At 42.7% G+C, this 27,507-nt stretch overlaps 2 protein-coding genes across 3 annotated transcripts in view; one reads left to right on the top strand and one right to left on the bottom strand.

Annotated features, from left to right (window-relative positions):
• The window catches only part of LOC311011707 (corticotropin-releasing factor receptor 2), a 34,464-nt gene extending 16,749 nt beyond the window's left edge, over window positions 1–17,715 (top strand). The window contains exons 3-12 of one of the 2 annotated variants that reach the window (XM_084006820.1): window positions 6,741–6,826; window positions 7,353–7,459; window positions 8,184–8,301; window positions 8,414–8,567; window positions 12,208–12,268; window positions 12,353–12,425; window positions 12,939–13,024; window positions 14,150–14,285; window positions 14,647–14,688; window positions 15,139–17,715. In XM_084006820.1, the coding sequence (XP_083862946.1) occupies window positions 6,741–6,826; window positions 7,353–7,459; window positions 8,184–8,301; window positions 8,414–8,567; window positions 12,208–12,268; window positions 12,353–12,425; window positions 12,939–13,024; window positions 14,150–14,285; window positions 14,647–14,688; window positions 15,139–15,279 (1,004 nt within the window). In that variant the 3' untranslated portion in view covers window positions 15,280–17,715. The remainder of the gene's footprint in view (window positions 1–6,740; window positions 6,827–7,352; window positions 7,460–8,183; window positions 8,302–8,413; window positions 8,568–12,207; window positions 12,269–12,352; window positions 12,426–12,938; window positions 13,025–14,149; window positions 14,286–14,646; window positions 14,689–15,138) is intronic. The other variant, XM_084006821.1, reaches the window with a different exon arrangement.
• Window positions 17,716–21,371: 3,656 nt separating this feature from the next.
• On the bottom strand, window positions 21,372–24,140 carry myl13 (myosin, light chain 13). The gene is made up of 5 exons (XM_084008308.1): window positions 23,974–24,140; window positions 22,644–22,671; window positions 22,199–22,348; window positions 21,850–22,023; window positions 21,372–21,757 (listed from the first exon to the last, which is right to left on the bottom strand). Exons 1-5 carry the CDS (start codon window positions 24,076–24,078, stop codon window positions 21,651–21,653), a joined length of 564 nt encoding a protein of 187 aa, XP_083864434.1. The 5' UTR covers window positions 24,079–24,140; the 3' UTR covers window positions 21,372–21,650.
• Between the last annotated feature and the right edge of the window lie 3,367 nt (window positions 24,141–27,507).

Genomic DNA, 27,507 nt, shown 5'->3' with positions numbered 1-27,507 from the left:
GAGTTGCCCGCGGTGAAAGGCGCCGAGCTGGTGTGGGCTTGCTTATAGCCCCCCAGCTCGGCCGCCATGTGTTGGAGTTTTCCCCGGTGAACGAGAGGTTCGTTTCCCTGCGCCTTCGGGTCGGGGATAGGTCTCTCACTGTTGTTTCGGCCTATGGGCCAAACGGCAGTGCAGAGTACCCGGCCTTCTTGGAGTCCTTGGGAGGGGTACTTGAGAGTGCTCCAACCGGGGACTCCATTGTTTTACTGGGGGACTTCAACGCTCACGTGGGCAACGACAGTGTTACCTGGAGGGGCGTGATTGGGAGGAACGGCCTCCCCGATCAGAACCCGAGTGGGGTTCTGTTATTGGACTTCTGTGCTGGTCACGGTTTGTCCATAATGAACACCATGTTCAAACATAAGGGTGTCCATCAGTGCACATGGCACCAGGACACCCTAGGCCGGAGGTCAATGATCGACTTCGTGGTTGTGTCATCTGACCTCCGGCCGTATGTCTTGGACACTCGGGTGAAGAGAGGGGCTGAGCTGTCAACTGATCACCACCTGGTGGTGAGTTGGATCCGCTGGCAGGGGAGGAAGCTGGACAGACTTGGCAGACCTAAACGCGTTGTGAGGGTCTGCTGGGAACGTCTGGTGGAACCCTCTGTCAGGGAGGTCTTCAACTCCCACCTCCGGGAGAGCTTTGACCAGATCCCGAGGGAGGCTGGGGACATTGAGTCCGAATGGACCTTGTTCTCTGCTTCCATTGTTGACGCGGCTGTTCGAAGCTGTGGCCGTAAGGTCTCCGGTGCCTGTCGTGGTGGCAATCCCCGAACCCGGTGGTGGACACCGGAAGTAAGGGATGCTGTCAAGCTGAAGAAGGAGTCCTACCGAACCTGGTTGGCTCGGGGGACTCCCGAGGCAGCTGACGGGTACCGGCAGGCCAAGCGTGCTGCAGCACGGGCGGTCGCTGAAGCAAAGGTTCGGGTCTGGGAAGAGTTCGGGGAGGCCATGGAGGAGGACTATCGGTCGGCCTCGAGGAAATTCTGGCAAACCATCCGGCGCCTTAGGAAGGGGAAGCAGCCCTCCACCAACACTGTTTACGGTGGAGGTGGGGAGCTGCTGACTACGACTGGGGATATCGTCGGGCGGTGGAAGGAATACTTTGAGGATCTCCTCAACCCCACTGACACGTCTTCCATTGGGGAAGCAGAGGCTGGAGACTCGGAGGTTCATCCACCCATTACCCGGGCTGAAGTCAACGAGGTAGTTAAGAAGCTCCCCGGTGGCAAGGCACCGGGGGTGGATGAGATCCGTCCTGAGTACCTCAAGTCTCTGGATGTTGTGGGGCTGTCTTGGTTGACACGTCTCTGCAACATCGCGTGGCAGTCGGGGACAGTGCCTCTGGACTGGCAGACCGGGGTGGTGGTCCCTCTATTCAAAAAGGGGGACCGGAGGGTGTGTTCCAACTATCGGGGGATCACACTTCTCAGCCTCCCCGGGAAAGTCTATTCCAGGGTGCTGGAGAAGAGAATTCGGCCGATAGTCGAACCTCGGATTCAGGAGGAACAATGCGGTTTTCGTACTGGCCGTGGAACACTGGACCAGCTCTATACCCTCCGCAGGGTGCTCGAGGGTTCATGGGAGTTTGCCCAACCAGTCCACATGTGTTTTGTGGACTTGGAGAAGGCATTCGACCGTGTCCCTCGTGGCATTCTGTGGGAGGTACTTCAGGAGTACGGGGTCAGGGGCCCTCTGCTAAGGGCTGTTCGGTCCCTGTATGACCGGAGCAGGAGCTTGGTTCGCATTGCCGGCAGTAAGTCAGACCTGTTCCAGGTGCATGTTGGACTCCGGCAGGGCTGCCCTTTGTCACCGGTTCTGTTCATTATTTTTATGGACAGGATTTCGAGGCGCAGCCGTGGTCCGGAGGGGATCTGGTTCGGGAGCCACTGGATTTCATCCCTGCTTTTTGCAGACAATGTGGTCTTGTTGGCTCCTTCGAGCCAGGACCTCCAGCATGTCCTGGGGCGGTTTGCAGCCGAGTGTGAAGCAGCCGGGATGAGGATTAGCACCTCCAAATCTGAGGCCATGGTTCTCGACCGTAAAAAGGTGGCTTGCTCCCTCCAGGTCGGGGGGGAGTTCCTGCCTCAAGTGGAGGAGTTTAAGTATCTTGGGGTCTTGTTCACGAGTGAGGGAAGGATGGAACGTGAGATTGACAGGCGGATCGGTGCAGTGGCTGCAGTAATGCGGTCGTTGTATCGGTCCGTCGTGGTAAAGAGAGAGCTGAGCCGAAAGGCGAAGCTCTCAATTTACCGGTCAATCTACGTTCCTACCCTCACCTATGGTCATGAACTCTGGGTCATGACCGAAAGAACAAGATCCCGGATACAAGCGGCCGAAATGAGCTTCCTCCACAGGGTGGCGGGGCGCTCCCTTAGAGATAGGGTGAGGAGCTCCGTCACACGGGAGGAGCTCGGAGTAGAGGTGCTGCTCCTCCACATCGAGAGGAGCCAGTTGAGGTGGCTCGGGCATCTGCATCGGATGCCCCCTGGACGCCTCCCTCGGGAGGTGTTCCAGGCATGCCCCACCGGGAGGAGACCCCGAGGAAGACCCAGGACACGCTGGAGTGACTATGTCACCCGGCTGGCCTGGGAACGCCTTGGGGTCCTCCCGGAGGAGCTGGGGGAAGTGTCTGGGGCAGCTGCCCCCGCGACCCGGTCCCGGATAAGCGGAAGAAAATGGATGGATGGCATTTTTTCTTCCAAAATGTAAAATATGTTCACAAATACACAATAATATTGATACAACATCTACTACGCAAATATAAATGTTAATTGTTGTTTTAATGTGACATTGTGATGAATATATAAAATTACAATAATAGATTCATCTGTAACCAATTATTATTGTAATGGCTTTGCATTGTATACATACATCATTACAAAGTACTGTTATAAATGGCACTATAGGCTGCACTACACATTATTATGATTGGCCGGGTTCAATAAGCAACACAATTTTCTACGGTATGTAATAGAGGGTCCCTCCACCGGGTCACTATAAGCCGAGGGGTCCGTGGCCAGAAAAACGTTGAAGACCTCTGCTCCAGAGAACTCCTCAGTATTACAAAGACAAATCGTGATTCCCTCACGCTATCAATCAAAATACAAAATCAGTGTTTGTATTGTCTGATGTCACATAGCAGCTTTGCTCCGTTTCCTGCTGCCTGAATGAAATATCAAACCACGATGAGCTGTGAGAGTCCCGTGCTTTTAAGTAAAGGCCTAGTTCACAAAACCAAATTTCATAACGCTGGAAGGGCCGCTGCTGTAAGCGGCTCAGGTGTGAGCTGTTCAATTCTTATACATCATAGCCTTTCATCTCCACGACAATTTGAAACTCATCAGAATATAAGGCTCTGGTTTTACTGAACATTTGGCAAAACAGCTGAAACGAGTAATTTGCAAATAGCTGTCAACAGCAGCTTTGTGCTTTGAGGAGGCAGAGAGTAGCAGTCATGTCTTATTTTTATTATGTTGTTTCATTGATCCATTCAGAAACCGACCTCCTGGCTCAAAAGTAACACAGATGACAAACTAAAGCACAGTGTAATCAAATGCCAGACAAAAAAACAAAAAACACACCGTTTGGTTTTGTCTTTCAGAAACAATCAAAAATGTACAACTCAATTAATAACTGAATCTTTAATTATATGAATTCCCAATTGATGTACCACGTATTATGCATGAACACCCAATCCAAGCTAAATGAATAAATCCTAAGAGCCTTTCTCTCATTTATCTCGACAAACAAGCTTCTAATATTTCAAATCCCTTGGCAATCATATGCTGTTTGTTTGCGTGTATGTATTTGCGCATGCAAGAAAAGCGAGAACGCTTGGCAGTGTGGTTGGCGGAGGACGCTGGCAATGCTGGCAGCGAGTATTTTTTGTATTTCTTATGTGCGTCTTCACACGCTGCCCGCGTGGTCCGTGTTGGGTCGCTCCCAGCATTGTTAACACATCACATGGCAGCCCAAACCCAAGAGAAACGGAGTCGCTTCACGACTATTTTAGCCGTGTGAATATAATTCACTGTAACGAAAGGAGAATAGCTTTATCATGCGTAATGCACAGATGGTTGGTCAGAAATGCGCTCTCCTTGCACCAGTGCCTTGAATTAGTCCCGCCTCGTTGGAACAGCTCACAGGGACAAAACTCACAACCTGCTCCCCCTCCTCGATTTCTGCAACATCACTGTTTGTTTCAAAATTGTTGTCTGGAGAGACAAGAGAAGTTATAAATGGGCTGCTACTGTAATTTTAGTTAGATAACATAAAAAAGTTATGATGATTTCAGATACACACACACACACACACACACACACACACACACACGCACATACACATAATACATATATAGTTCACATTTTGTTGCTTTTTTTAATTTGAGCTCTTACTGAGAACTACCCTTGGGTTGCGAGGTTGTGAAAACTGTGTTTGGGCTGATTTTACATCCCATTTATTCTGTAATAATGTAGTTTTTTTCTCTGTCAGGAGAATCATGCAGTTGCCTGCTCCGTGAGTGAGTGAGTGCACCCCTGTGTCTGTCCACAGCTAATCTTACATTTTGCTGCACTAAAACTGCAGTGAAAGCCTCTACCTTGCAGCCAGAGGTGGTGGGGATACTCATAGACTATATATGGGAAAACAGTTTGCTCACTTTTATTGTTTTGGACAGTGTGTTTAGCTATCAGCTTATGGAACTATACACTTTAGCTAGAGACGCAGTTATTCAGTATCACCAACGTCACATTTACATGCATTTTCCCAAAACATTACCTCAACCAAGCGGAACTGAGGCGCTGCTTGCACAGATGTGCCAACATCTTAAATAAGATGTTGCGTGACTTCAGTTCTAGACAGGAGAGCGACCCGTATGTTGGCTGTATTTATTTAAACAAACATTACAGTAGTGTTCATTGGAGACACAACTGGCGGAGATCTGCACTCTACTCTACTTCTATGTTCTTACCTAGCACTTAGATCATAGCACTGTTGTTCTTAAGGTATCCTTGCTGAACAGCTACTACTTTACTCAGACAAGGACCTAACACTTGTTTCTATTTTTTAGCTCCTACTTTATCGGCAAGGATATGTTGTGGCTTCTTTCTTTCGACAAATGTACTTATTGTAAGTCGCTTTGGACAAAAACGTCTAATAAATGCCCTAAATGTAAATGTAAATGTACCGCGTGAACCTTTCTTGTTATGGATGCTGTTAATCCGTATTTAAATGGTCATGGGTTTCACACTAATAAGCCATCATCATCTGCAAATATAAATGATAATCTTAGTTTGTTAAACGACGATAAAGCCTTTGCTCTGCAGTTGTTCCATAGCCGTATTCATGTTAAACCCTGCATGAAGCATTATCCATCCCATCACGCATCCTGCACAAGAAATCCATAAACGCCACATAGCAATTGATCAATGAACACGGAGAGGCATTTTCTTCGCAAGGTCAAACAAACAAGCACAGTGCGCTTTAAAGTGTATTACAAGTGACTGTTGTACTACGTCTCAGGGGACATATGTCCCACTCAATCAAGTCCTTCAGTGATCTAACCGACTCTGATTTACCACTGTACTCAACCGCGCCTACGCAAAGCTGAGAACTGGGATTGTCCCTTGATGAGCAGCACAAAGCATTGTCCCGATACAGTAAGTGTTGCCGTAAGTGAACCCCGTCTGTGTCCCCAGCTGCCACCAGCAGTTTTCTGTTCTCCAAATAAATGTCACATTATGTAACATTAATTTGAACGCAGAGGGCCTTGCTTCGCTGCTGCCTGGAGGTGGAGTGTTTCCTCGTTTGCCAACATATTGTTTTGCTGTTTTGAAGGCATCTTTGAGACAGGATGAGTGAGGGGGGAAGTAAGAATTATGCAACTCTCTGAACATTGAGACTAACACATGCATTCAATCATCCATTCATACATTTGGAGTAATATCACAGTGGCCTGAGGACTCATTAACTCACAGGAAAAACTGAATAATTGGAAACAACTTATGCACATATTTATGAAATAATGCCGAGCAGTGTGAGTGCATGTGGAGTTGAATAGAACATTCACACCCAGATGACCTGTGAAAACATTGTGTAATCTTTTATGGCTCATAGCATGAATCACAGATGAGGAAACCTACACCAGTGATGTGTACTTTAGCATCGGAGTGGATCAAATGATCACGTTAAGTGGTTGACAATAAATCCTAAATAAGCTTTTACACGTTTATTGCTGCAATTTCCACCCGACTCCTGAAACGTTTTCAGTGTCAGAGATAAAAAGGATCTGCCGAACGTGAAAATGGAAACATTCAATTCAAACGCTGATTACGGAAAGCGGGTTTTAAAATATATGCAAATAAACCGACAAGAGTAAGAGGCTTTGAATTTCCCCGCCGTGGATAACATTGCTGAATTATTATTCTGTGTACGACTCTTGACAGATAGAAGTGTCAACTTTGGACTGAGCTCTGAGAAACAACAAAAAGATGTTTTCCCCAACACTTCACTATTACCAACCTTGGCACGGCAAATAACCGCCTTCAAGAAAGGAGCGTCTGATATTGAACGCAGATGGGAGATTTGTACAAATCTTAGAGATCAACAATTTTTTTTTTTTTTTTTAAACATGATCATTGTCTGCAACAATGCCATACTTCCACGCCTCGTCTCACCCTCCTCACTCTTCTCTTGCAGGGAGCGCTTACAGGGAATGCATGGATAATGGGACGTGGGCGTTGAAGAGCAATTACTCCAATTGCGAACCCATTTTGGAGGAGAAGGTTAGTGTGGCGTCGCAGGAGCAGTCCTGCGATGTCCTTCATTCTGTTAGCAATCTGTTTACCATCATAAATAAATCGAAACTCATCATAATTATGTCAAATGCCAAGCAGACCCAGCAAAAGAATTGTGCCGTTTTGACTGCTTATTGAAGTGTATTTTACTTCCCCCCCCCACGCAATCTATTTAAACGGCTTAAACGTTTGTTTCCAGACTGCTTAACAAATACATAACTGCAGTCTTGTCTGTGTCCCTGTGAGCGAAGCCCGAGGCCAAACTGTAACAGTAATGTACTGCATATAATGAGTATCGGCCTGATTACCTCACATCATGTCTCGTGATTATGTGAGTTTCTGGGCCTTGCTCTATTTTATGTTTGTACGGTGTGAAATCAGAAGTGTCTCAGACATTTAGTTTAACCTAAAAAAGCAATTCACTGTGTGCACAGATTTTTTTTTATAATTTGTATTTATTTTATTTTTTTAATGCAGTTGCATTCAAAGAGTGATTCACGTGTTGTCTTTACAGAGAAAATATCCGATGCATTATAAAGTAGCGCTGATCATCAACTACCTGGGTCACTGTATCTCTGTGGGAGCTCTCGTCGTGGCCTTCGTTCTCTTCTTGTGCTTAAGGCGAGTACAGAAATAGTCCCTATCTAAATGTGTTCTGTATGCATGAGACCTCATAAAGAAAAAAAAGACAATCAGGGAAATTCACGTAATGTTCTCGGACTGCTCATCATTAACTTCACTTATGTCAAACGAACAGATCTCTGCAGCGCAGCTCAGCTGGAGCACTAAGACAGGATATCATGTGCATTTCAAAACCATTTTCTTCTATGGCTGGTTCAACACACACACACACACACAACCACACGCGCACACACACACACACACACACACACACACACACACAACCACACACACACATACCTAGAACACAAGCTGAACTGCCTCAGCTGTGTTGGGCATTACCGTCCGATCGATGTGGGCTTCTCAAGTATTGATTTCTTTAGATTAAAGCCCAACATAGTGGATGGTTTGTTACGAGATTAAATCTCTTTAGATTTCATCAAAACAATGTACACATACAGCGTTTTCCCCACAGATGTTTATTCTTCGCACATCCATTAATCGGCCTGGAAATCTTAGGAAAAAAAAGACTCTCGAACTGAAAATCACCACATTTTATCTGATCCAGTGGTAGTTTTCATTCATCCATCTGCATACACTTAGTAAATTGATTTAATAAACTGTTTGCATGTAATAATGGAACCTCTGTCTGTGGTCTTTTATTATACTCACACACGGTATAATAAAAGGCCTACTATTCATATGTGTTGCCTCCGCCTTATAGGAGCATACGATGTCTACGAAACATCATCCACTGGAACCTGATCACCACCTTCATACTGAGGAATGTGATGTGGTTCTTGCTTCAGCTGATCGACCACAACATCCACGAGAGCAACGAGGTAACCATATAATATACCATATAAAGAAATTAACACTGAGATGCAATTTATGTATCAAGTATTTCTATTGAAATTTACAAGTAACTTCAAGTCTCGTTTCGGTTCTTTTCAGCCATGGTGTCGATTGATCACAACGATATACAACTACTTTGTGGTGACGAACTTCTTCTGGATGTTTGTTGAAGGGTGTTACCTTCACACAGCCATTGTAATGACTTATTCAACGGACAAGCTCAGAAAGTGGGTTTTCCTCTTCATCGGCTGGTGTGAGTATGTCCATGACTCCCTGGATTTTAATTTTGAATGGACGGAGTTGATTGCAGTAGACATGTTTCTCCTCCTTAAGCGTGAAAATGTGTAAAAAAACAAATCAAAACGGGTTAAACCTTTAGTTTTCTTAGTAGATTTTCTTATGGAAATTGCACCTTAGAAACCGATTCGGCCGGACCACAATACCCAGTTTAACTTCATTGCATATTGATGCCTAATACGCATTGGTTTTGTAGATTAACATATATATTGTGTGCTGTGATCCTGTTTTTCTCATTAATTCTGTCATTCTGACCTTGGAGACAGTACAGGTCCATTTAGTAGCTGTTCTAGAGCTTTCAATCATATCACATGATTTTCATCAGCAGATGGTGTTTTGTCAGCTGATTTACTTTAATAAATGTTTTGGATTAGCTGATATATATATATATATTTTTTTTTACATACATTGAAAATACTTGGAAACAAGCTCAAAATCCTCTCTGTCAGAGTTTGATTTATTACACAAGTACTGGTTTACATTTAAACCAGGTTGTGGAACAGATGACCCACAGTGTTATGTGACATTTCTCCTGCAATTCAAAATTAACTTTTGCTCGACTGCAAAGCACTTCAAGTGAAGTCTGGTCAGCGGGTGAACTGGAGGGAGACATTTAGTGCTTTGGAAGATAAGACTTTAATTTCATAAGAGAACAGAGCGGCAGTGAAGTGTGGAAAATGTCATTTTTTGTGCTTGACTTCCAGGGAGAGAATGAGTTTTGAACATGTAGCAGATGCCCTCGTATATGAACGCATTAATTATCCATGCTCACCTTGATTTAAACTGCCGTATTAGAAAAAGCCTGGTGTCGGAATATTCCATCTTGAGGCAGAAAAAACATGGAAAACATGCTTGTGTCTTTCCCTGAGCCAGCTGACATTCCCTTCCTGTCTGTTTATGTAATGGACATTGTGTGTTCCTGCAGCAAGAAAAAACATATAGTGCATCTAGGTCACGCTAAACTGACTCAGATTTATGAACATGGGATGCAAAACACACAGTTAACCAGCAGATGACACATGATGGTAATGACAGAAGGATGACATGATTGGGAAGTACGTATTGGCTTTAAAATAGAAATAACCAAAGGCAGATATCAATGATTCCAGTTTTTAATGACTTAATGCGATTTAAATATAAAGTAGCTGACGGCGTTTCTTGGGACGAGCTTCCTGTTGAGGTGATTCAAGTAATCAGCGCTATGAAATCCAGTAAGCACTCCTGCAGGTGTAGATTAAACCTGTTTGTTCTTGTGTTTTCTTTCATCCAATCTAATTTTCTGTGAAGATAATATCTTCGCTTACGTCCGTAATCTGCGATATCGCATTTGTGGGCAGACGGCATCATCATCTACCTGTTGGGGAAATTCACATGTTGCAAAACAAAAAAAAACAGTTCAAGGAAAACTGACTGTGTAACATACGACGGCGTATTAGGGCCACTGTCGAAAAAAAAAAAAAAAAAACGGAGCCGAGAGAGGTGGGCAATATTCTGAGATTAAAAGTCACAAATTTGCTAGTTTTAAAGTGACAAATTTGTGACTTTAAAACTAGCAAATTTGCGAGTTTTAAAGTGGCAAATTTGCTAGTTTATTACGATGCTAACAACCGGCATTTATGCTAGCTAACTTCCCATGAATGTAGCTTTTATCTTTCTAATTAATCCATCCCGTGTGTCAATGCTTTGCTAAGGTCCTTAGGGTGATGGCTCTTGATGGTTAGTGTTGGTTAATTTTATATGGGCCAAATTGTCATCTTACGGTATGTGTGTTTGTTGATTGGGTGGTTTGGCCAAGCTAGCGGTCATAGAGGAAGTAATCACGTAGCTTGACCCGGATGTTTGCCGTTGCTATGACAACAAGTGAAAGCTACCGCTACCTTAGGCAAACTACCTGCTCAATAAACACAAATAAGATGACAATTTGGCCCATATAAAATTAACCAACAATAACCATCAACAGCCATTACCTTAAGGCCCTTAGCAAAGCGTCACACGTTGGGATGAATTAATTAGAAAGATAAAAGCGACATTCGGAAGCGAAGTTAGCTAGCATAAATGCAGGTTGTTAGCATCGTAATAAACTAGCAAATTTGTGACTTTTAATCTCAGAATATTGCCCACCTCTCTGGGCTCCGTTTTTTTTTTTTTTTTTCGACAGTGGCCCTAATACGCCGTCGTAGTAACATGTAATATGTAGAGTAGACGAAATAAAATGACTTGTTAAGAGTCATACTACATTAGAAACAGGTAGCTGGAATGCATTGACTATCGTGTTTATAATATAAATACAAGTAAAAACAGTTTGCATGAAGGATAATCTGTACAAATCAGGTTGTTCTGTCATTCTAACAACTGCGATGTAGAACCACGAGCCCGTGAAGAGATCTCAGCTCTTATTGTGTCACTGATACACATCTTGAGAGATTGGAATTAGAATTAATTAACAGGAAGTGGGGCAGATCTTTTTGTCTTCCACCAGAGGCCTGATAGGTTTAGACCTGTGCTCTTTTGGCTCCATTAAATTTCACCTCATCCGCACGTTTGAGCCACTTTGTTTCTAAAATGTGACCATATCTTAATATCACTGATGATGAATTAGCTCGCCCAGCTCGCTAACAGACTTGAAAAGGTCGAGAATCAACTGTGTGTTTCAAAGGAGCACGCTCTCCTTGAGCTGCTCTGCTTCGGAGCTTCGGAGTAGCAGCGAGACATTCCAAAGGGCTTCATTTAATTTACTTCCATCCTTACACGAAGCGAAAAGCTGCAAAAAAGGTTGTGATGCCGAGCGGGTTGGCTCCACTTCCTTTTTTGTACTTATGTCTGTATGATTTGTGTATCTCTATGTTCATGCCACATTGTGAGGATGACGCAAGACGACCGAAACACACACAAAAAAATCAGCAAAGGCTTTGAAAAAGCAGACGACATTAACGCGATCGTTTAGATAGTAGATGTAGAAATAAAAGGTGTATTTCATTTTAAAAAGTCCTTCAAAAGTTGGGTGTTTTGAAAAGAGGATGACAGCAGCCAAAATTCAAGCACATGTGGTCTTTATCCAAGTCAAACCCCCGCGGGGGAATCAGGTCACTTCTGTGACCACCTCTTTCCATGTGTGTGTGTGTGTGTGGGGGGGGGGGGGGGGGGGGTGGGGTTCACTAGACAAAGATTAGTGTTGAAATGTGGTCCGTGTTCAGTAGAGAGAGCTGCGCTAGACCTACTTAGCATACACTGCTATTTTCTGAGATGATTAAAAAAATTATTTCCATACATATATTATTATAATTATGCGATTTACTTTGACAGATTTTCTGATTGGACCGGCTCCCCCTTTTCATAAAATGTGTTCTCAGATAGATGAATGTAGTGATACATGTATGTATCACTTGTCTCATGGCAGCAGCTGTGGTTCCCTGAGTCATGTATGTGACTGTGAAGACACTTTCACACGTTTCTTCCTCTTTTGGAGGGAGCTTGTACAGCTTTCTTCTTATTTTCTCCATTTTGATTATTATGCTGCACAAATTCACACGGTTCTGTTGGTAAAAAAGAAAACGTTCGTTTTTACTTATGAATATGTGTCTCTTTCTCTCCTCCAGGTATTCCATGCCCTATAATAATAGCTTGGGCCATAGGAAAGTTGTATTATGAAAATGAACAGTAAGTTTCCCAAAGATTTCATTTTCCAACACATGTTTTTCACGCATTTTCTGCTATTGATCGTTTCTTTTCTTCCGTCAACAGATGTTGGTTTGGTAAAGAACCCGGCAAATACATGGACTACATTTACCAGGGTCCAGTTATTCTTGTGCTTCTGGTGAGCGGCGTCACAGAAACATCCTGCTGTCGTTATTTCCCCCCATAACCATTTACACACATAATTGACACTAACATGATCTATCTCTAATGCCTGCTTGAAGGCGTAAACTGATGGAGAGAAAAAAAAAAAAACGGAAATGGTTTTATAATGAAAGCCATTTCCACCGTGCATCTCGGTTGTTGGAGAGGTGGAATTAATCGTCCTGATGAGTTCAGGCATTGCCACATAAAAATTCCTGAAAATGTGAAATTGTATTCATAGCAATGTATCCGCTAATGGTTTTGTGACGCTGTTACCGGCGTGCAGAAGTGTGGCGACCAGTTTTGATGTGTGTGCTTCTCTGACACTGTTGTTGAGTGAGAACATGGCTTTGACTCTCCTCCTCCTCCTCCTCTTCCTCTTTCTCAGCATTTAATGAGTGTGTTCGCAGCAGAAAATTGCTCTCGTGTATTTCAGTGTCAGCCATCAGCACAGGGCAGAAAACTAATTATTGTGTGTTTTCTTTTCTAGATAAATTTTGTTTTCCTCTTCAACATCGTAAGAATTCTTATGACCAAACTAAGAGCTTCAACCACGTCTGAAACGATACAGTACAGGTGAGTTGATGATACATGTATTAATATAGAAAATACACTTCTTCTGCTTGAATGAAAACAATCCTTTTTAGCATGAATTCTGGTTTAATATCCTCTTAGAGAAGGTATTTTGGGATCAAAGGACCCAATGTTTATGTCAATGAGGTCAAATCACTGCCAATGCTGTAACAGTGGAGCTCAATTATCGTCTTTTGCTGCACTTTCAGGCTAAATCTAGCCTTTTATTCAAATTATTGTAATACATGAAAAACAGTAGATTATATTAAAACCATTAAACCTATTAGCGTTTACACTTCAAGCATGTAAATTCTCTTTTTTTAACAGAACGGCTTCCTTTTAAACGTAAGGTCTTTACAAAGAAATCAACTTGAGTCAGAAGAATGTAGCTACAGTATTTTGTGCAAACGGCTCATTTCATTTAGTCCCACCATTAATCTTTGCAGGCAGCAAACCTCTGTGTTTTGCTTCCCCACCTTAGATTACTGTGCCGAGTGGATTTTCCTCCTCGGGGATTATTCCGAGCCTGTTTGTAGCGTCGCAGCTCAGACAACTTCAAACCAGGCTGGAGTTGGATCTGCGGTGGCGGCTGGTGTGAGCCGAGGAGATGCGTTTAAGGATAGGGGCGTCAGTATAATATGTTGACCTTGATATAGAATATAATGGTTTCTTCAAAATAGTGTCGGCTTTACCAGAATTGCATAAACAATGTAAACAGTGGGGTAAATATGACAAGAATGGGATTTTTCTTTGATGTGTAAATTGCCTGCATCAGCGCGTCACAATGATGGACATTTTCTTCAGAATATATCACCTCAAATTTAAAACCCGAATTTCAATTTCCCATTAAATATTCAAAACCCTCGAGTAACACTTTAAAAAGCCATTATAGGAAAGGCCTTAATTGAATGTGGTACTGTTCCCATCTTGCAGAGGAGGCTTCATCTCCAGCAGCGTGTTTATATTTTGAGAAGCAAAGCGGTGGAATGTGTGTGTGTGTGTTTTCTTTTTGCAGGCACACTGACGCAGAATCGTGCCCTTTTCCCGAAATCAACTCGATGAAATCCAAGTTCTTATTATAGCAATTACATGAACGAGGCTGCTGATTCTCCTTCCCCGTCTTTGCAGGAAAGCCGTGAAAGCGACGCTGGTCCTGCTACCTCTGCTGGGCATCACATACATGCTCTTCTTTGTGAATCCGGGGGAGGACGACATCTCGCAGATTGTTTTCATCTATTTCAACTCCTTTTTACAGTCTTTTCAGGTGAGACCTTAAGGATAATGATGCAGTGTGACACTGGCCAATGCTAAAAAAAAAATACCCCCCCACACATATGCAGTGAACGGCGTGAGTCATTCTGATTTATTTTATAGCAGCGGTGTATCACTTCCCTTCTCTGTTTGTAAGCCTTCTTGTGGGAAGATGATTTGAAGGAGCATCCTGGCTGCGCTTACAGGCGATGTGGCCCTCCTGCCTCTCGTTCGGTGCTCTCAGATGACAGGATTAAGAGAGCCATGTGGGCATGGTTTCTGCTCTGTGGCCATTTCTTTTTTAAATCTTTCTATCTGCTGTGCTTAACTGAAAGTTACTAATTACTTTAACAGTAATACATCTTGTTCCGCAGGGCTTCTTCGTGTCGGTGTTTTACTGCTTCCTAAACGGAGAGGTGAGTCACTGAAGCTTTGCAGAAGTCTCTGTATTTATGATTTTAATTAAGTTGTCAATGTGTTTTCTTGATGATCCTTATAGCCCACATCATGGATTTACTTGCTTAGTTCTGTTTTATTCTAAATAGCCTCCTAGTTATAATTTAGCCTAAGTTCAAACAGGGGATCAGCTAGCTTTCAGAAAGAAAAAGAAATCGGCTGAAAGATATTCTGTTCTTGTAGTGAAATTGCAGCGATTTGATTAAACCTTTGTCATCTAATTGAAATGGAAGCAAATTGCCGATCTTCCAACTAATGCCATTATAAGAATCACACAATTGTCAGTAATTGTGGAAACATTAAGAACCCTCTTGCTGTAGGGATTGCTTTCAATTATGGACTTTGCAGTAAATTTGAATGGGGGAGGAAGAGCAAATACAGTAATATCCTCCTCATCCTCAACGCCTCAGGTCCGTTCTGCGGTGAGGAAGCGGTGGCACCGCTGGCAGGACAACCACGCCCTTCGAGTGAGAGTGGCCCGAGCCATGTCCATCCCCACGTCTCCAACCAGGATCAGCTTCCACAGCATCAAACAGACCACAGCTGTGTGACGGGCACAGCGTTTCCTCCCACATCCAAGGGAAGTTTACAGAACAGACCCGGTTGCTGGAACAAGGCCACAGTGTGTTCAGTGTGACTGCAGAGCCAATTTTCTCTTGTTTGGTGAGAGCTATTTATAGCATCTAAAAGTGTACTTTAAGCAAACGTGAAGAACAAAAAGGGACACAAAAATGGACACGCCAGGATTTGTTTATATCTCATATTGCACATTGGGGTACCCAAGTGATTTTTAAAAAGATGGCATCATCCACCATCACGTCACAACCAGGCTTATCTCCTGATGTTACAGTGTTATCATGGCTGTCGTCTACACTGCTTAGTGGTTGTTACTGGAGCGAGATAATCCCGCAGGATTTGCAGCAGGATACTTCAACAGCTCACGCACTTGTTGGCATCTGCTCCCACTGTTTCCTAGCGGGAGGGCCGCACGGCACGCTTGAGATTTAATTTGATGCATTGACCAAGATGCACTCAAACAAATGTTGCCAGGTTTGTATTTATATGAAAATACAACAAATGCTCTGTGAGTTTAGTGCTCTCGGGCCGCCGGCTGCTGTTGACAGTCAGGAAAGAGGTTTCAGGGAAGAGTCTTCTTCTAAAAAATAACGGTAGTTAAAAAAAAGGCAGATTCAAAAGAGGGGGCTGATCTTTCTTGTGAAAAGATATTAAATGAAGACTTCAGCATAACGCAATCTCAACACAATGTGAGCTGATTTCAAACAAGCCATTCTAATGAAGCCTTTATAATGTGCCCTGCTAAACTTCTCCTTCCAGTCCTGTATTCTTTTATACGGTGTTGAGTCTTTGAACGGTACTATTGTAAACATAGTTAAAGTACTTGTTCAGTTCCCTCTCGTTTGTCTTCACCTCGATGTGTTCCCTCTTCCACGTTTGCCTTTCTCTCCTCCTCCGAGAAGGAGGGCGTGATCACAGCGAGCAGTTTAACGCGTCGCTTGTTTGAACTCCGCGAGGCTGATGGATGAGCAGTCCCAAATTAGAATCCAGATGAGTAAAGATAACATCTTATATTATATAGGAGTCGGGGGAAGTGACTCATTTATGTGATGTATGTGTTTGTAAAGTGCCACGCGTTGGATTTATCATGCAGTCACAGTGGAAGCAGATTAAATTCTTTTGGCTTTATGAAATCCTGGTGACTTTCTAGTAATCGGTGTCACAACTAAGCCGCCAGTTTAAAAGAAGAGAGGCTTGAAGAAATGAGCACCAAACACTTGCTTGTAATGCCGACTCTCACATCTGCTCACACAACAACTGTTATCGAGCCTCAACTTTAAACTCCGAAAATAGGATGAAGAGGGGAGAGAATGCGTTGGATAAAAGCAATCAAAAGGGATTAGAAACAAACAGTTGTCCCAAATATTTACAACATAACGTAACAACGGAAGAGTCTGTCAGGTGATACAATTTAATTGAATGTTTTAAAAGGAATAGTTCGACATGTTTTGGACATATGTTCTTGCTGAAAGATAGATGAGAAGATGAATACAGCTGTGGTATTTGTCCCATATCTACCAGTTAGCTTAGCTTAGCATAAATACAGGGAGAACAGCTAGCTCGGCTCAGTCCAAAAGAGTCTCCATGTGTTAATGTCCTTTTCCTCCAACTCTTAGCAAGAAAGCAAAATACGTTTCCCGAAACACAGAAGGATTTTCAAAACAAGTGTTATTTAAATGGTTTGTTATTTGTGTATTTATTTATATTTCTGTACTTATGCGATGCTTTTATCAGGATTAAATCCACTACTTCTTCTACTTAATATACAAGATTTCTGTGAACAAATTTGTTTCAGGTTGTTGTATAGAGCATAATATTTCATCACTCTGTGTCGTAAAATGTGCATTTTATTATTTGTATTATTTTTTTTTTGTTACATTAAAGCAGACTTTTTGTTGTTGTTGCTGCTCGCCTGTACTGACATCAAATGTTAATCATCCGGTGATTTTCATGTAAATATTTTATTATAACATTTAACATGATTTTCCTGTTTCCAGCAACATCACCGGTGCAGCTGCAACACTGTGCAGCCCTCCATGACCTGATCATGTTTGGTAAACCATTAAAAAAAGATACATTATCTAATATTTTCATACAGAAATAAAAAAAAATATTTATCAAACTCACCAAAGAGTCAAAACCATCCTAACCAGCATCCAGAATATTTATTGCAACTTCATTTTCTACACCATTTATGATGAGACGCATTCAATGCATCGCAATGTCAGATTTGTTAACTTATTACTGTACTTTAATACATTGACTTTCTGATTTTATGGGAAACAATTTGTTGAACCACACGTGTTGCCTTACAAGTGAAAGAAAATGTTGTTTTGGTGTGTGAAAAAGGAAGTCTGTGTACATGATGTATCATTGTGTGACTGGTATACATTTGTACATGCACATGTCAAAGCGAAAAAATACCGATTCATTTTGTTGGCTTTTCATGTAAAAAAAGATTCCAGCATTTTTTTTGTAATAAAAGGTTGCTTGTAAAGTACAGTGATCAGTGTTGACAGATCAGTATTTGATGCATTATGTCTATTCAGTAACATTGGACAGTCTTGCTGCAGATTGCACTAATGGGATCGTATTAGTTGCTATTTATCCCCATATCTCCAAGCGCTGTGTGAAATAAATGTAGCCGTCTTGTAATGACTCAATCGTGTAATTATTCTCATGATAGAGTAGACTAGTGCAGCTTCACTGGCACTGTGGCAAGTAATTGTCTTACTTGTAAATATAGTCCTCGGTGATTGAGGCGTCCTGAGAGAGTGCCTGCTCGGTTATGTAACATGAATGTAGATACACTTCCATGCGTTTCAGGCCGGACTGGAGTGAAGTGGAGCAGAAACTGCTGCCCGTGCCCCCAACCCTCAGGACTCCACGAGCTGTACATCCCCCCCAAACAATTAGCAGAGACTCATAAAGGCTTGTTGTGACAATTAATGCTTTTGATGGTTGACAACAGCATGAAAGGCAGCCATAGGAGATGATGTTTGGAGTGTACCAGCGCCGGGAGGCAAAACAGCACATCTGCGCTGCATTTTTTGGAGCATTCGCCTTGAGCTCCTTGGTGTGGATGCTAAACTGCATTTCACCAGCCATCACCTCGGCTAGAAATAAATGACCGACAGCCTGAGGCCACCACTGGAAGATTGATTAGGGACCATGCATTTCTAGACTCAAGGAATTCCTCATTTAGAAAGATCTTTCTAGAGTATAGACGCTTAGTGGCTTTTTGTTTCTTGAAGCACCCTGTTGATTTTTTACAAATAAATGTTTTTTCATTGACTGTTTAATGTCTTCAAACCACTTTGTTTATATTCACATTTTTTCATGTTGCAGCCTAAAATCTAAATGCTAAAATCATTTATACTCACGTGTATCCTCACCTCCGCTCAATAACCCCATAATAACAAAGGAAAAACAACATTTTAGAAATGTTTGCAACACCTTTAACTCACTACTGTTTGAAGCACCTTCAACATCAATTACAGCCTTAAGTGTTTTGTGTTGCCAGATTGGAAAGGTTTCTCATTAAGTTGACTGTTTTTGATTAGAATGAGCTGGGAAAACAGTTGAGCTGGCAGAATGACATTTGTGCAGCTTTTTTTTGGCAGGGTTTAGAAAATAATAAGAGAATCATTTTACCAAACAAGCTGTCATTTCAGTGATTTGGGCTGTTTTGAATTGGATGCATTTTAAGTTGTGATTGGGCTGAAAACTGGCAACACTGAAGCGACAAGCTTTGCATCCTTCTCTGCAGATCCTCTCCAGCTCTTTCAGGTTGGATGGCGCCCACTAGTGGACAGATCTTCTCTTGCGTCTCTGTCATTGCAGACTGTACCAGATCATCTAAGTGACAGGGTATACCGTTGGATTCCTGTCATAGTTGTTGTGCTGGTCTTCTGAATAAAGACACATTTCACATTGATTTCTCTCTGTTGTGTTGTGCTTTCGGGTGCTGTTTGCCGAAGACATTTCCAGATCTCTCCCGAGATGTGCAGTTGGATTCGAGGCTGTGCTCTGGTCAGGTCAGGTCACTTATTCACAGAATCGTCCCTAAGCTACTCCTAGCTTGGCTTTGTGCTTAAAGGTCACAGTCTCTTTGGAAGGTGAACTGTCAGCCAGTCTGCACTCTGGACTAGGTTTCTTTTTATTATTAAGGGAATCTTTTCTCCATTTAACCTTCTCTCCACACTGACTAGCTGCCAAGTCCCTGTCACTGAAAAACACCCTCACAGCCCCCATTACTGGTTGTTTCCAAACCTTTTTTCCATGTTAGCATTACGGTTCAACTGTGCTCTTGGGAACCTTCAATGCAACAGTTTTATTGCAGCTCCATGCCTCTGTTGTGAGGCCTTAAATAGCCCGGTGTGTGCCTTTCCAAATCATGTCCACTCAATTTAATTGACCACAGGTGGACTACAATCAACGTAGAGAAACTCAGAGATGATCAAGAGAAATGGGAGGCGCCCGAAGTCAAGCGTAATAATGAAGGGTCTGAACGTTTGTTCCCATTTGAGATTTCAAAATGTAAGATCCCTTTTAATTGATTATTAATGTTAAATGTATAGTGCAGGGTCAGGCTTAGGATTAGGGTGAAGCAGCACAACATTTAAGTTAATAATAATAATAGAGGTAAAGATTCAATGTTGCGTGATGCAAATAATCACATCCTGATTATAGTTCACCCATAACATTATTGGAGATAATAACAATTACAATTATTTTCTGTAACAGACATCTAAGCAACTAAGAATCACCACATTTAAATGTAATCTTACTTGAATGTGAGTAAACATCAGTGCTTTTCATACCTACCAGCACAAAATCAAAATGAATCATATTCAAATCTGTGAGAAGTGCGCTTTAATTGCACGTGTGAGTTTGAATGAAGAGGAATTTATCAACCATCAGCAGTAAGTGAATGTGTATCTGGCATTTTTGAGGAGGAAAGCATATGTTGTTTTTTTGTTAATTAGGCAGATTAATGATAACTCAGTCTTTATTGGAAGGTTTAGATTAATCAGCAAATGGTCATTTAAATTTCAATCACATTCAATTGTGTGGCACAGTCAGATTGACGGCTTTTAGGTGTACTTTATTATGCTCTCATGATGAAAACAGGACTGGGCCTTTAAATCTGTACTGAGTGAAAAAACCCACAATCGAACATTCAGGGTTCTTCTTTCATTCAGGGAATAGCTGCTGTTTTTTCCCCACAGAGTGAACTCAATCCCTATAATTAGATTGAAGAAGACATAATTTGAGCAACAGTTCCTCTTGCTGGCAAAAGAGTGGAATTACAACTACAAATTCCTTCAATTGGTTCCATTAATTCAATACGGAAATGTAATGTTTTATATTCTTACTGGGTGGTTTGTCTAGTGCATGTTGATTGTCGGGTTGGAAGTTGAGACACCGTTTCCATACATTTTGTCTCAGGCCTCCAAAATTTACTTTTAATAAAAATGTAATCCTGTGTACACCTGGTGGACGCGTGTGAGAGAGAAAAGAGTCTCAGTTTCTTAGCATCAATAAGCTTTTTTTACAGAAGACATTTTGACATGTCACAGTAGGAACAGCACTGGTGTAAGTAATATAATTAACCATGACGGACATTTCACTGCTTTGGTGTCAGGGTTGTGGTACAGCCGACACATTAACTTATCAGATCAGATCGACACTTCTCAGAATCGAGTAGAAAAAGCACGATTAAAATTGATATCATTAACCACGGCTCGGCCTCAGATCCATCAAGTGTCAATGAGCTGACACGCACAATATCAGGGCCTAATTAATGTCATTAAATACACCTGTGCTTTTTCTGGGAATGCCATGAAAAAGGGCCGTCATGCATGCCGCCTCAATGTCACTCTCACCAGAGCGCCTGAATAAAGCAGAGCTGTCGTTAGTGTTATTCAAGTAACACCTGAGCTTTTTCCTACAATGAAAAACTCCATGATTGAACTGTGCTCAAGTTCCTCATGACATTCTCTATTTAATAAGTCGTGGAGCCCATTTGAAATCGTGGTTTTGAAAAAAAAGGGAGCGAACGCCATCACAATTGATTAATTTATTAACCATCATCTAAAATATGAACAGGGATAAGGTGCAACGTGTGCACAGCATACAACACGGGCGACCTTCCATGAAACTGGATGAAATATTGATGAGTTATAGATCCATCGGAGATGCATGGTAATATACAAGATGGGATTTGCAGACACAAACACATCCTCTGCGGCGAAGAGCAACAAACTCATAACTCACTCGTATTGATTGCAGTTTGGCGTAGCACCAGAATGACCATGGCGTTTGAATACACTTGTGCCCCTTTTTAAGATGCCATGATGTGTTTCACAAAAGCTTCATAATTGATGCATCCGTTAGCATCCTCCTGGTTTTGCATCAGCTGCTCCACCTCTTCCTCCTTCATCTTCTCACCTGTGGTACATAAGAAGGAAACCAGGATTAGTGTCAGCTCGGTACGCCTTTCATAAAATCACTTTGCCTACATTTAATACTGTTCAACTCACCGAGTGTTGCCAGAACGTGCCTGAGCTCAGCTCCCATGACTGTGCCGTTCCCCTCCTTGTCGAACACCCTCAGACCCTCCACAAAGTCCTCATATGTTCCACGGTCCTTGGCCTTGCAGATGTGTTGGTGCAGGGGCAGAAACTGGTCAAAGTCAAGCATTTTGGTCTGCATCTCTGTGGAAGGGGAAGGAAAAAGAGTGGTTTTCATAAAGAAAAACTGTACAGGCTTCAGTCATGGATTTGAACTGCTCTCTGTATTCTGGAGAGGCTGCCTTTGGGAGTCATAACCCCAATCTGATTGCAGACAGCATGGGAATCACTCAGCATGCTGATGGTGCATTCGACCCACCTTCAGGCTTCGGCCTTCCAAGGACATGCATGATCTCCGTGTTGGTAGGATTCTGGCCCAAAGCCCTGATCAGGTCTCCACACTGGGCGTAGGTGATTTTCATCTCGCTGGCTGGTGTCCTGTCAAACAGCTGGAAAGAGTCTTTAAAGTCTGTAAGGAAAAAGGAAGAAAACAGGATTCAATTCATCGCGATCTTGGCCTTGAAGATGCTTCGCAGTAAAGATGTATAATGCCATCCCTCGGAAAAAGAATCTTCTGCTAGAGAAGAAGCCTGAAAGAGTCAAACATATGCCTTCATTTCCTTTTTTTTAATCATCTAGGACATGTTTTCTTCAAAATGATAGCCCTCCACAGCTGTTGCTGAACATTTTCTCGCATGCTAACAGGGAGCGCGATCACACAAACCACTCAATCCCTCTATAAATAGCCGACACTCCAACCTTACCCTCAATTTGCTCGGGGGTGAATTCCAGCTGAAAAAGAGACAAAGCAAAAAAAGGCTGTTAGCTGCTGCTGCGGCTCATTCAGGAATTGGTGCAGCTAGCAGGACAAGTGAGCGGGATTAACAGCAGAGGAAATTCATATTTCAAGAGAGAACAAACTGTTAAGCGTGACCCGTCCGGCCTCGCCTCCACCTTTTTATCGTGCCAATCCAACAGATCGAGTTACAGCACTGATACACAGGGCATTGTTTATCAGTGACCTTGGGTCAGACCCCCCCTCCTCCTGTCTGCTACTGTCAGCCTCATTCGATTTATATTTAGATGCAATATGTGGCGAGGAATGTTTTCATACAGGATCTAAAATACAATCGCATCGAAGTCGAGGAATCACATCCTAATCGTTGGGCTTTGTACGGTTCTGATGCATCACATATGAACACATGCTGCTAATTTGTCAGCCACTTGTGTGGTTTAGAAACTTTTAACAGGAACCCTGTTAACTTTTATTTTCTTGGAATACTTTGCGCTATGAAATCAATTTTACAATAGTGTTTTGGTGTTCAATAGCAAAGAAGGAGATACATAGATAGATATATGTCTAAAAATAAATGGTTCTGGATACCCATGACAAATTATTTCTACTGTATATGTTGGCCTCTCTTCAGATAGTTTTGTCTGATATCTACAAACGCCGGTCCCTCCATGAAGCTCTGTGAAAATATTATCCAAACACTCATCTGAGCATGTCTTAAAGATGGATGGTGATGGATGTAATTATCTCTATTTTTCTTCCTTCTGGTTTTTCCACCACTTCGCCCTCAGAGGAATGGCGCGGGTGGTCTGCTATTCACAGACATAATGAAAATCATATTTTTGTGGCTTTAAGCGGGCCTCGTCGTAACATGGCGGCCCGCTCAACCAGGAAAACATTTCTCCGTTGAGAAGGGGCCAAGTCAGCAGAAGATCTTTCCATGATGTCTGCTATCGGCTGGTTCGCATCTGAACATCCGCAGAAGTCACAGCTTCTTTAACTGTGTAACACCATTCGTGATGCATGTGTGAAGTTTGACAAAGAGCTGGAATAACTATAAACATTGAGCAAATTACACCATCACCCATTCAAATGTGCTGTATTGCTTGCACTGCCAAGTGTAGGTCACATGGGGTCTCTGGTGCTCTTTTAACATCAGTGAGAAAAATAAAGTGACCATTTTCTGTGAGACGTCTTCATTAGTAATAATCTTAAAATAAATGAAAATGCTAACAAGTTTCCTTTTCAGTGTGAGTAATCATTGGTCAGTGAAAAGACAGGCGTTATTTCTTTTGTTTTACCGTCACTGTGGCAGGGTCAAACTCCGGGGTCTTAGGGCGCACTGGCTCTGGGGGTTTGGGGGGCGCTGCTGCAGGTTTGGGCTCTTCCTTCTTCTTTGGCGCCATCGTGGGAAGATCTCAGCAGACGAAGTGGAGGACCGACGCACCAGTGGGATCCTGCACACTGGGGTTAGGTCCCTTTATCCACTGTCCACAGGTGTCACGTCCTCCTCCCCCCATACAGTGTCCAACCACATTGCCAACATGGGGGGGAGGACTATAAAAGGATATGCCATTGTGCTTCTATTTAAGACAAAGGTTGTTGTGGTTGGTGTCCATCATCGGGATATGGAAGATGGAAAACTATATTGGCTGAAATCTCACGCCTCGGACCTTTTGTTTGTCAGGCTTTCCATTTCCATCAACAGGAGCGAGACCTCACGTGTAACCTTCCTGATCTTGGAGTATTGATCAAGTGACCATCAGTGACGCATGGCGGTAATTAGTGAGGACGGGACAAATACAATGATTACTAGACAAGAGGGGGGTGGAGTTGTTTAAATTACAACGTCACAATGCTGTCTGATGTGGAGAAGTGGGAGCCGCAATTCCCTGCAATTAGTTAGAGTTATTATTCAGAATGGCAACTAATGACTGCAGCAGCATTCCTGCTGCCCATGCTCTGCCAGGACACTTGTTTATGATGACCGTTTATCTGGTCTGATCGGAGGGATTTGCAGAGCATTAAACTCAAATCCGCCGGCCCAAAATAGGATTCACGGAACGTTGTTGTCTGATCTCGGACTTTCGACCGGAGTTACAGTATATGTGAACAAGCCTCTCTTTAAAAAAAACTAGTGTCAACACAGCGCAAGTCAAGGAAATAATCTAGGACTTTGTGAAGCTGCCAGTCACACTCAAACGGAGACAAGCTTAGACAGAGTTACAGCCGGGGTGGAGTTTTTTGGGGGTTTTCATCACTATGAAATAAAGATTGAATGTTCATTCAAAGGCCTTCTAAAAAGCCTTTTTCTGTCCAATAACAATTGTTTCACCTGCCACACTGTAATCTGTGTATCCACCTATAGAACGACTGTTTAAGCACATTATGTATCTGACAGGCCTCCGGCAACAGATTTCTCTGGTAACAGGACAACCGAGGCAATAACGTGAGCATTACATGTTTATGCTCATAAAAGAAGGAGCAGATATCCTGGTTGCACCTGCACTTTTTTTTAGTCCTCGTCCTTGTGGTTGGTGGGCATGTGTGTCGTCAAGAATGTGTGAGGCCGTTCTTCGCAAAACAAACTTGAACTCAATACATTTGCAATTAAAATCGTAAAAGTCCGAGCATGCAAGCATGATGTTGGGCAGCTCATTTAAATTTCATTACAGGGGCAATGCAATCGTGAATATCCTTAAATAACCACAAATAACCGTAATTAGCATAATTTTGAGGCTTATTCTTCTCATTAAAATATTGTTTACTCTAGTTAAAGGCTCACAGTTTTTCAGTATTTTTCTACTTTGCAAAAGGACGGTTGGATTCATGTGTGAGTGCTGCAATCTAGTTTGATTGTGTATTGATCTATGAATTAAATATGAGCCTTCCACATATACACAAGAAAAAAGAGAAAACAATTTGTTCTGACACTAAAAATGCTTACATTTCCTCTCTACAGATCTCTAATCACACAGACTTTTTTTCATCCCTTTGTCTCTACAGATCTCTAATCACACAGACTTTTTTTCATCCCTTTGTCTTTACACCATGAAGATGTTACACTGCAGCTGCTCTGGGCTTCTATGTAAAGCATGGGCTCACCCATCTCATGTGACACAAATAGCAACCAATCAAGTCAATGGGCAAATGGTGAGTTTTGGCAAGTCCATTGTCAGGAAGTGCATTCAAAGCATGGCCTTTAGTAGCATTGGTTGAGCTTGCGATGCTGCACACTCATCCTCTGTAAAACCAGCCAGCAGCTCTGAAAAGTGATGTCTCAATTATAGTTTCATGACTTCTTCAATACAGCATGGTGTTCATTTTGGTCCCACTGAGAGTCAAATAGATGATAAAGTGTCACTACCGTGACCTTGCCACTGTTGCTACAACGCTACCAATGCAATTGGCATCATATTATACTGTAAAGTTGACCTTTTGTTAACAGCGTCGCACCAGAAGCCAGATTGAGCCAAATGCAGTACGGTTGCAGTTTGAGGTGCCACTCGGGTGCCGATTGTGTCCATCAGTCTCTACTCTTCATTATGGTCACTTCATCATGGAAAGCAAAGACTTTTAAGTTAACAGTTACCAGCCGCCGTGGTCCTAACTGCTAGTATTAATAAGGCAGCCAACTATTAAAAGATTAAAGAAACTGCTTAAAATTTGCATCTCTGCTGTGACTAACTCGACTCTTACTGCCTGGGACTATTCCCGGGGGTCTGGCTATGCTTTCTTATCCAGTAGCGTCCGCCATGTTCCTGCTCGACGCCGAGATTTCTGCCTAAAGTTTTTTCTCGCCACTGTCATGGCATAATGCTTGCTCTTGGGTGACGTTGGGACTTTGAAATTCATTAACTTTGAAAATCATGAGCGCGCTCTATGTGTGTCCTGAGAGAACATTTGCTATGATATGACACTATGAATACAATTTAATTGAGTTGAGTTGAATTGAATTTTGACTGAGCTGTTAAAATGCCTTTTTGTGACAGGTTGGAAAAATCCAAAATAGCGTGGCAGCCTGAATGAAATCATTTCCCTGTGGTGATGATAATCCACCATGATTTAAACACAACCTAGCAACTCACACACAGATCTTTCTGAACTAACTGGAGGAGATGAAATTAAAATTCTTGGGGATGATGTCAGAGGCAATATGGACTTTGGACCAAGACGGTGGCTCATGTCACATGACCTGTCAGCATTGATTGTGCGTGGATTGTTCAGGATTGTTGCAGACAGAAGGTTTTTTTGATATATTGCAGGTTTATATTGCTCATTGATGCAAGAGAAGACACTAGAACATCATATAAGATATTTTAGAGACAATTAAGACAATAATAATCAGGCTGTGCCTCCTGCTCTGCATGGAAGCGATGGGCCACCGGAGCATAAAATAATCACCACATTGGAGCGTGCAGGCGAAATAATAAGTAAGGGCTCCAGTTTGTTCCTCATTATTTTCACACAGCACATGACTGGAGAGGTCAGTGTCTGGCTGCAGGCAGCCTACATAGAGACACAGATGGAAACTGTGTCTCTATGTAAACCCCCCCGGACCCCACCAGGTGACATTGGCAGGTTGCGGCAACCATTCACGACATGACCAACCGCATTGAGCCAAGCTCTCCAAACATGCACGACTTGTCCAATTTGCTATTTTGGAATTAGTTTGTTGATCTGGTTGACATGTACCCTGGAAAGGCTCCAATCAGCATGCACAATGCCAATTGTTACTTGGACCCATCAGATGACCTTCAGTGCAGCTGTACCCTTTGTGGTTCAGCCTGGATAAAAGCAGCCCTGTTACATAATTACCCCATACACGTCGGGCA

The sequence above is a fragment of the Eutrigla gurnardus genome, assembly GCF_963514095.1.
Source record: "Eutrigla gurnardus genome assembly, chromosome: 4".
Lineage (NCBI taxonomy): Eukaryota > Metazoa > Chordata > Actinopteri > Perciformes > Triglidae > Eutrigla > Eutrigla gurnardus.
Note: the sequence above shows the minus strand (reverse complement) of the source record. Positions and strands in the feature narration are given on the sequence as shown.

Bases quoted from the DNA above. Each gene is read 5' to 3' on its own strand.
- myl13 (XM_084008308.1), bottom strand. From the start codon at position 24,078: ATGGCGCCAAAGAAGAAGGAAGAGCCCAAACCTGCAGCAGCGCCCCCC. The intron at 22,349-22,643 runs GTAAGGTTGGAG...TTTTCCTTACAG, and splicing joins CACCCCCGAGCAAATTGAGG to ACTTTAAAGACTCTTTCCAG. The intron at 21,758-21,849 runs GTGAGTTGAACA...TATGTACCACAG, and splicing joins GCACGTTCTGGCAACACTCG to GTGAGAAGATGAAGGAGGAA.